A 9,401-nucleotide genomic window follows, 5' to 3' on the forward strand; every position below is an offset into this window, starting at 1 on the left:
ACTGGGGAGTGCTGGGAGGGGACAAAAGGAGTTTGAGTGATGTCACTTGACTGCAGTGTGCGCCATTGGCTGGAAGAGGATTTCCTGGCCTCATCGCAACAGCGGGACAACCCAGGAGCAAGGAAATGGGGTAGGAAACAGAAAAACCCAATGGCTTCACACACAGGCAGAGCATGTGGATGGCCCTCAGAACACTAGAGGATCATGAAGGACAAGGAGCACAAGGATGCTCAAGTGAGAAATAACCATGGAAATGAGGACTCTTCAGCCTAAAAACAGGCTGAAAGGAGAAAATTAACATGACAGGAGAACCTCGACTTCGGAGAGGGGAAATGGGGACCCACTAGCTGCCTCTTCACCAGAACTACTGCTGAGGAGCCCTCAGGCATGGGAGGGCTGAAATTCAGAGAGAAAAGGCAAAATAATCCTCCCAAAGACTGAAGAACCAAGTGCTCGAAAAGCCACTGAGTTGCTATGTGTCAGGGCAGGGTGAAAACACAGAGGAAGTATCACTGCACGCTCATTCTGTTCTTCTCCTCTTCCCCCAGCATCTGCTGCTGATGGAGACAGGATATGGGGCCAGATGGAGCTTGGCTGTATCAGGTCAAGCCGTTCTCTGAGCTCCGTCTGGCTCCTGATCGTGACAGGCCTTGGCCGCGCCGGGGGAATTCCCCGTGCACAGCCCCACGTGCGCAAGAGGAATCAGAACCAGGACAGACTCTCCTTATATATGGATCAGGATCAGCTCCACCTTTCTGGGTCAGGCTGGAAGAACAGCACAGACTCTGAGGTGAGCTCACCAGGAAGGTCCACAGGGACGAGTGGGGAAGGAAACCAGTTTAATCAGCTTCTGGTCTGGACAGTGCCAGACAGAACCTGCTGAGAGTCTAAGGGGTCTCCTCCTGTCCCCCGGACAATGCTTGAGAGGAGAAAGCTTGGGAGAATGCCACCTCAGAGCCAAACAAAATTGGCCTCAAAGTCAGCAGCATGCAGCAACAGCTGTTCTGCACAGCCCTGCTCCCCTACTGAGGGTGACCAGCAGTGAAACTCCTGTTCCCAGCACCCCAAGGAGGATGCAGCCTTGCCAGGAAGCCCATCCTGCAGGCACCTTGCAATGACAAAACGCCATCTGGGCTTCCGGCAAAGCCAAGCCGTTGCTAAGTCGAATCAGATTCACACAGGAGCCTCATGGAAATTTCCCAGAGTGCTGCTGTGTCATCCTGGGGATGCTCCCAGCGTGTCCCGCAAAGGGTTAACCCCAAATCTAGGGGCTCTGGGAATGGGAGCTGTGGGTCTCAGGAGAGAACTGAAGCGTCAGGAGTCAGCTCACCAATTAATGCATTTGAGTCAATTCTGCTCACCAGGGCCAGCAAGCCAGGGCACACACCGAGGATTTTTGTAGGTCATTGCCAAGCCCCAAAATCCACTCCCGGGGACGGCAGAGCAGCATCAGGGGGACTGGCCCTGCAGCATGGCTCAACTGGACCATGTGACCAGGGCTCAGCAGCATCCTGTTTGCTCCCTTCCTTGGCACAATGGCACTGTGTGCACAGGATGAGTGGAGTCCCTTCTCCAGGTCACACACTCCATAAGCCCCCACAAGGCAGTGGTGGAGCCATGAAGAGCCCCCTCCTCACCTCAGCTGCCTCTTCCTTTTCCACGCAGCAGAGGGCAAATGGCTGAGGCCACAGAAACTCAGGGGTTTGTTCCGCTCTGCATGTTACTGTGGCAGATCCTCCAGCAGCAGCCAAAACCTTCCTCTGGGACGAGACACCGCATGCCCTCCTGTGCCCACCCAGCACCCACCAGTGCTCTGTGTCCCACTGGCCCCGTTTCCAGCCCTGATGGTACTGACACCCCCAAAGATCCTCCTCTGAGAGACCTCACCTGCCCAGCTGGTCTCTAAGGTACAGACCAGAGCTGCCCCACCCTGAGCACACCTGGCTGAAGCACCTGGGAGAGACACAAAAGCTGGATGGAGAAACACATGAAGGTGAGACATTCACCATCATCCACAGGCTCCCAGGATTGCCCCTTCCAACCTCCTGCCACTACCTCTTGCCCATACATGGAGTAAGCCCTGGGATGGGACTCAGTATAGTGGGATGAGAGCTTCCCCCCAGTTCATACTGGAAGAAAGCAGGAACAGAGGGAAGCCAGGAACCAGAGTCAGAAAGCACAAGCACAGGCCGGGCTGTGCAGTGCCACACGTGGGCTGCCAGGCTCTATTTTAAATGCTGTGTGGCAAATATATGCAGGATGGAATCCAAGCTGGGGGAAGGGGAGGGTGCTGGGCAGCGGAGGTGTTCAAAATTAGGAGCTGAGCTCAGGCAAGGATGGCTTCTGGGAGCAGATGGGGGAAGAACCAGACCTGGGACTGTGCAGCTGCAATGCCAGCCCTGGGATGAACAGCCCCATGGTGGGGTGTGAGGAAGGCCTGCACCCCACTGCCCTCCCAGCGAGGTGGGGACAGCAAGAGAGCCATGACAGCCAGGGAAGGACGGTCAGGACACTCAGGGCAGCTGCAAGAGGAGCCCGGCTTCTTCTGTGGCACGGAGACCTCTGGTCCCCCTCAGCACTGCTCCTGGCATGAGCGTCACCCCAAAGACACCTCAGTCCTCAGCGTGTTCACAGGGCAGCAAAGAGGAACCAATTCACTTGCCTTTCGCAGGTGGGGATGGCAAGGGACTCGGGGAGACCTGGCTGAGCCCCAAACCAAGCCCTGCAAACCTTCATACCCACAAAGCCGGCTTGATTCATCAGGATCGGCCCTGAAAAAGCTCGCTGTGCCTTGCAAGAGGCTCCCGACCAGAGCCCCAGCACCCAGGCGCAGCACAAGGCTCTGATGGGAGCTGGCAGATCTGGGATCATACCTGCCCTACATTCCCAGAGCCGTCAGGTTGACAGAATGAGCGAGTTTTTATATAGATTTTGGTGGCAGCGGTTTTCTTCACCAGTGGCTGGAGGGGTGGGGGGAAGGAAAGGAGATGGAAAATATTTTTGTTTAAGCTCTTTTCTGCATTCCTGCTGCCGGAGTTGCACATTACTCATGCGCCCCTCATACCTAGGCTGGTAGCTCTGGGTTTTCCTCAGAAGGGGCTGTGGAGAATTAAGCAGTTGGTTAAATTATTAATAGTCTGTCGGGGGCTGGCCAGGCCGCCCGCCCGGCCCCCGCAGCCTTTCGGGGGGGCTCCAGTGCCCCCCAGAGGCACCGAAACCAACTACAGCCCCATGACAAACCCGTGGGCTGCTCTACCCTACTTCGAGCCCACAGACATCCCGTTCTCCCGGCCTGGAAACCACCGCAGCTTCCTGGGACACAGCCTCCTGTGCCTGGTCTCACCCACCACGTGCCCAAACTGGGCAGCCACCAAGCGGGTGCGGGTGTTCCACCCAACCAGAGAGTTTGGGGTGGTGGGAGCAGGAAGAGCAAAGGGGGAAGAGACCATTCGGGAGGGCAGAAGCCACAGGGGCACCTGTACTTGGCTGAAGGTACCTTCTTTTCATGGGGAGATCTGCCAAGCAGGGCTTGGCATTTGATGCCACAGCTGCAGGCTGCAAAAGAGCACCCAAATGCCTGACGTCTGACAGGGGCCACTTTCCACTGGTGCCAGGACACACTCAGAGGGTGGCACGTGTGAGGGCTGAGTTTTCACCAGGCTCTCAACCACCCGCAGCAGAAACCATCCCTGATGGCTCCAGCATACTTGCTGTCAGACACATTCTGCTCCCACACTGGCCCTCACCTTCCTTCCTAACCCCTCCAGTTTCCTTCCTGCAGCCCTGACATCAGCTTTCAGGCAGCTTAACTTCCCTCGCACCAGCTGCTGCCCCACAACAAAAGGCTTGAGAAGAAATTTCATGGGGCAAAATGCAACAAACGGGTCCTGCACAGGGGCACAAGCAGCTGGCACTCAGGCCAGCCCAGCTCCCTCTGCTCATGGTTTCGCCAGCTCCTCCAGTCTCTCCCTGTCATCTCCATTGGGATAAAGCTGAGCTAGACACCCCGAGGCCAGCTCCGAGGCCTGCTCTCACAGGGTTTTTGGCTTGCTAATTTTGCACAGGGAGAGGTGTCAGACTGGCAGCCCCAGGGACAAACCCCCTTTCACAGGACAGCTCTGGCACAGGCTTTGCAGGTAATTTCATTTTTGGCTTCTGGCTTATTTTTATCCTGCAGAATGTGTGCCAGTTACACACAAGTTCTTTCTCCTCCTCCCATCAGATCAGGTGACTGGGCAGGCACCTTGCCCAGGCACAGCCCGTACCCTTTCCCTTGCCCAGACAGCTGCCACGCTCGGGCCCTGCCCCACCACTGTGTCCAGCCAAGGCTGCAGGACCTGACTCAGCCGCTGTCCTAGAATAATGGAACCATGAAATATCCTGAGCTGGAAGGGACTCGCAAGGATCATCAGGTCCAGCTCCTGGCCTAACCCCAATAATCCCACTATGTGCCTGAAAGCGTTGTCCAAACACTCTTTGAGCTCTGGCAGCCTTGGGGCCATGACCACTGCCCAGGGGAGCCTGTTCAGTGCCCGACTACCCTCTGGGGGAAGAACCTTTTTCTAATATCCAACCTAAACCTCCATACTCCTACCACTTATGGTCCCATAGCCCCCAAAATTTTGGTCCTCAGACTGTCCCTTCCATACGCCAAGGGTTGACAGTCCCTAAGTCAGAGCTCCAAATCCTCTCTGTTCCTCAGGGGCATTGGCCATCCCAGTCCTTCCAGGATTTGGGGCTCTTCCACTAGAGCCTGATTCCCTCTGGTGCCTTGCTCTCGCCAATGATATGTCCAAAACTGGCTGGAAGGACAGACATCACCAGCCCAAGCTGTCCTCCTCACCAAGTACTAGTGGGACAGCAGGGACAGGCTGCAGTGAAGCCCCACATATGGCCAGGACAGCTGCAGCGAGCAAGAGAAGGGTGGTGCAGCCATTGCATGAGGTCTGACCACAGGACACAACAGGGAAGGGAGGAGGAGACAGGGTCTGCACGGCCTGCTCGTGGCATTGCTCCCTCGACTTGGGCAGTGAGGAGACACAAGAGCTTGTACCTTGAGGGGCGTGAGGCCCTGATCGAGGGTTGGGCAGCTCTGCCCCAGCTTGGGGTCAAGGTGACACCCACGGAAGGACAAGCGAGACCTGCACAGGATGTGCACTCAGGTACGTGGTTCACAGACGCCTCGCCAGCCTGCTCGAGCTCACCTCCTGCTGCTCAGCAGACAAGAGTCGGGCTGGAAGCGTCTCAGAAGCCCTGGAAGGACTTTGACACAAGGACACTTCTGTACAAACGGAGGCTGCTTGGCCCTGCTGGAAAGCCATCAAGCCTAGATAAAGAGAAAACTCTGCAGTACCTGCTTGATCTTCAAAGCTGGCCCTGCTCTGAGCCAAGGGCTGGGCCAGAGACGTCTGGAGGGCTCCGAACCCATTTGCTGCTGCAGCCGCCTGTCCCAGGCCTGGCAGCACCAACTCACAGGTACTGCAGGTAGCTGTGCACATTCCCAGATGACTGCTGGGATGTCTCCCAGCATGCTGGGGAGTCCAACACTGACAAAAGGGTGGTAGGCAGGTGCCAGGACTTCCATCAGCGAGCACCAGAAAATGGACACTGCTCACTGAAGCCAGCACGTGGAGGAGCCACATGGCCCAGCCCAGCTCTGCAGGGCTGCATACAGGGCTGTGCCACTTCCCCTGCTCAGAGCAGAGCAGGAGACACTGAACCACCCACAGAACAACAACCCCTGCCCTCTTGCAGGGAGTTACGTGATGTCTCTGGCCATGGGAGCCCGCAAGGGAAATCTTCACAGTCTCCCAAAGGGCCGAGTGCCTGCAGAGGAAGGTCAAACCCCTGAAAACGGTTGTGCAGGAAACAGGGAACACCCTGTCTGTAGTTTTGTCTCCCCCCTACCAGGAGCATGAAGAAAGTAAAAGATCCTTACGTCAGCAGCTCTGCTGGGGCAGCAGCCCCCAGAGGCTCCACCGACACAGAGCTGGGGGCTGCGGCACCCTGGGCTGCAGCTGATTCCTGTGTGCCCACAGCTCCCCCGACATCTGGTGCTGGGATGTGCTCCGTTGTCTCCACTTCAACTTCCTGAGCTGCAGGGCACAGCTTCACCCTCTCAGCAGCTGCAGCTGCCTCCTCCTCCTCCTCCTTCTTCCTCAGCTTTGCCTCCAGCTCCCGGCGCCTCTTCTCGTCATCCTGCCTGGCCATCCGCTCAAACACTTGGAATGCCTGGAAGAGAAAGAGCAAACTGAGCAGTCAGAACCACCAGCTCTACCTGGGACACCAGGGAGAAGGAGAGGAGCAGCAGCTCACACTTGGGGCACTTATTCCTTCCTGTCCCTGCCTCTCTGGGCATCACACGCTCCTCCCAACCCCAAGCTGCTTCACCAGCAAAACCTGCTGATGACTCTTTGAAAAGTCTCACAGCCATGTCAAAGGCACCTCAGAGACAGCCTGGCTCCTGGGAGCATTTTGGAATTGTTTCTTCGGTCATGTTCTGGCAGCCAACCTCACCCCAGCCTGCAAAGAGGGCTGGTTACTCCAGGGAAAAGCAGAGTGGCAAGCTCTGGCTCCTGGCTGGGAAGGGGCTCTGAGGGAACCTCCCCTCACTCCATGTTCCAGGGCTCACCCAGGGGCCATTTGCAAGCCTGGAACTCAGACCAAGCCTCCAAGGAGCAAACGGAATGAACTGTCCCAGGAGAAGCTGTGCCCAACAGACTCAGAGCCCCTAAGCTGGGGCTGGAGGATACGTAACCCCAGGAGATGCAATCCCACCCCACACCTGCCTCCTGGCCATGCCTGTCCAGTGCAGGCTGGAGGTCAGAAGTGAACCCAGGAGGTCAGTGAGGGGTGATGGTGACCTGGGCCCGCTCCCTGCAGGGGCTGCAGCGTCTTCCCTCGAGTGCCAGGGCACTGGTACTGTAAACGTGTTCTGGAAAGTGTGCAAGTGTCAAACACAGCCCTCCTTCACTTCACAGGAATGTTTTAGAGTCAGATTTAGTGCTTCCAGTAGCAGACTGGCATGCCTGGTCCATGGTGCTGCTTCATTCGAGTCTTCTTCTGGGCCCACGAGGTGCAGGACAAAGGACATGGCTCAGGGAGGGCTCCTGCCGGCGCAGCCACAGCAGGACAGAAGCTTGTGCCCCTCACTCTGGCCTTCTTCCCCAGGCATGGAGCAGAGAGGTGAGTGCCAGCCCCACATGGATCATGCAGAGCAACACCTCAGACCCATGTCCGTGCCCTGGGCTGCAGCCAAGCCAGGATGAGGGAGGGGCCCCTTCTGCACTGTCCTATGCTCTGGGTCCCTCTGGCTGCAGCCAGCAGGCTGCTCTGACCAACAGCTCCCTGTGGCAGGAACGCTGTGGCCAGAACTGCACTTCCCTCCTTGTGCCCAGCCCCAAATGGCCCCAGGGGGACACCACATGGGGCCCCCACCAGCGCTGCCCCTCTGCCCAGTGGTTTGTGCTCCGTGCCCTCCCTGTGCAGCCTGAGCCCTCTCTGGGGTCCCCCCTCACCCGCAGCACACAGCAGAAGCTGCCCTGGGGGGTGACAAGGACCCCCGTGTGCCACAGAGCACCGCAGGAAGGGGCAGGGACACCCCTATCCCCCTGCCCACGGCACCCTAGGCCTGACACACTTGGGAAGGAAAACTCATCCAGTCCGAGCAGACAAACACCAAACACCCCAAACCCAGCCTCACCCTGAGCCTTACAAGCTGTTTTGCTCTCTGCTAATGAAGATTAATAACAGACCAGAAGAGCCCTAGTTAGAGCCGCCCCAACCGCGAGCCCGGCAGGTCGGGGCTTTTGCCCCTCCCGCCCAGGAGCGGGGCCAGCCCCGTGCCGACCACAGGCTCTCGCTGAGCGAACCCCAGACACGCTCCCCCTACGACTCCCGCGTCCCCACCTGCCCCCGGCCGCTCTCCGGGCTCCCTGCTCCCAGGGCTCCTGATGGCGGCTTCCCGTAAGCCCCACCGTGAGCCCACTGTGCCCCAGCTCTTCCCACCGGGGTCTCGCAGCTTCCGCCTGCCCCCGAGGTTCTTCGTCCTCTTACGAGGGTGACGCTGCCGCCATCGCCCACAGTGGTGCACCCTCCACCTTCTCCCTCCTCCCGCACCCCTCTGAGCAGCGCCGGTGGCCCGGGGGCTGCTGTGCTGCCCGACCCCCGCCCCAGATCCCCCGCCCTGCCCGGACGGAGGGACACGGCCTGCTCAGCTGGCCCCCGCGGCGGGGTCAGCGCCGGCCACCAGCACGGCCAGGCCGTGTCAAGCCCGGGCCCCGCCGGTACCTGCAGGGCCATGGCCTGCGCCGCGCCGGGCGGGAAGCCCAGGCGGTCCCCGGGCCGCAGCAGGAGCCGGTAGAAGTCGGTCTTGCGGTAGAGGAAGCCGAAGAGGACGCGCAGAAACTCCTCCACGTTGCCGACGTGCTGCAGGATGCCCAGCAGCGCCTGGTCGTACATGTCGGTGAGCGCGGCCTCCATGGCGGCCCCGGGCCCGCTGTCACGGCAACGGGCTCGGCCGCGCTTCCGGTCCTCCCCGCGCGGTCCGCCCGGAACCCGCCCTGCTCGCACGCGTTCCGGCTCCCCAGCTGTCCCTCCAGCCCCGCTGGGGTTCCCAGTGCACCCGCGGCCCCCCCAGTGGCGCCGCCGGGACCCCCTGTCGCCTGCCAGCACCAGGGGACACCCAGACCCCGCGCCGCCACGTCCCCAGCCATCGCCCATCCTCCCCATTCCCCCCACATGTGACCCCCCCTGCGGGGGGCGGTGGCGGGGCTGCAGTTCCCGCTCCGAACCTCCGGGTGGCGCCGGGGCTCCGCCGCTCGGGGGGGGCCGCGGGCCCGTCATGGCGGGGGGGTGCGGCTCCCTGGTCCAGGAGGGCCCTGGGACAGATGGTATCAAAACTGTACCGAAATCCAAAATGATTTCATCTGCTGCTCCCCTTGATCAACTTGTTCAAGGCAGCAACCACCCAACTAACACCTCACTGGCCAGACACTCACCCAACACCCCCGCAAATCCACCTCTCCCTGGGAGAGAAGGGTGTTGCGGGGGGCCGTGTCCAAGGCCTTACAACAGCCCAGAGGGATGCCATCCATAGCCCTTCCCCCATATCAGGTTGGAGTCACTCCATCACAGAGAGTTGGTGAGGCAGGACTTGCCCTTGGAGAACCTCTGCTGGCTGTCCCGAATCACCTCCTGCCCTCCATGGGCCTCAGCAGAGCTCCCAGGAGAATCTTTTCCATGATCTTCCCAGGCACAGAGCTGAGGCTGAAGATTTGGTAGTTCCCAGGATCCAGGTATTTCTTTTTAAGCAGACATAGATCTCGCTTATGAACATTTTAATGTAACCCTGGAAAAACATACTTTGCTCTGAGTTTTTATTTACAACTCTGTAGATACTT

General features: G+C 59.2%; 1 protein-coding gene across 1 annotated transcript in view; it reads right to left on the reverse strand.

Annotated features, from left to right (window-relative positions):
• Positions 1-8,531, reverse strand: part of NUDCD3 (NudC domain containing 3) — a 29,559-nt gene extending 21,028 nt beyond the window's left edge. Inside the window, exons 1-2 of the mRNA XM_027704242.1 lie at positions 8,290-8,531; positions 5,939-6,231 (exon numbers count right to left, since the gene is read on the reverse strand). Of these exons, the coding sequence (XP_027560043.1) occupies positions 5,939-6,231; positions 8,290-8,481 (485 nt within the window). The 5' untranslated portion in view covers positions 8,482-8,531. The remainder of the gene's footprint in view (positions 1-5,938; positions 6,232-8,289) is intronic.
• Positions 8,532-9,401: the final 870 nt, after the last annotated feature.

Source organism: Neopelma chrysocephalum, unplaced genomic scaffold, assembly GCF_003984885.1.
Source record: "Neopelma chrysocephalum unplaced genomic scaffold, ASM398488v2 Primary Assembly neopelma1_262, whole genome shotgun sequence".
Lineage (NCBI taxonomy): Eukaryota > Metazoa > Chordata > Aves > Passeriformes > Pipridae > Neopelma > Neopelma chrysocephalum.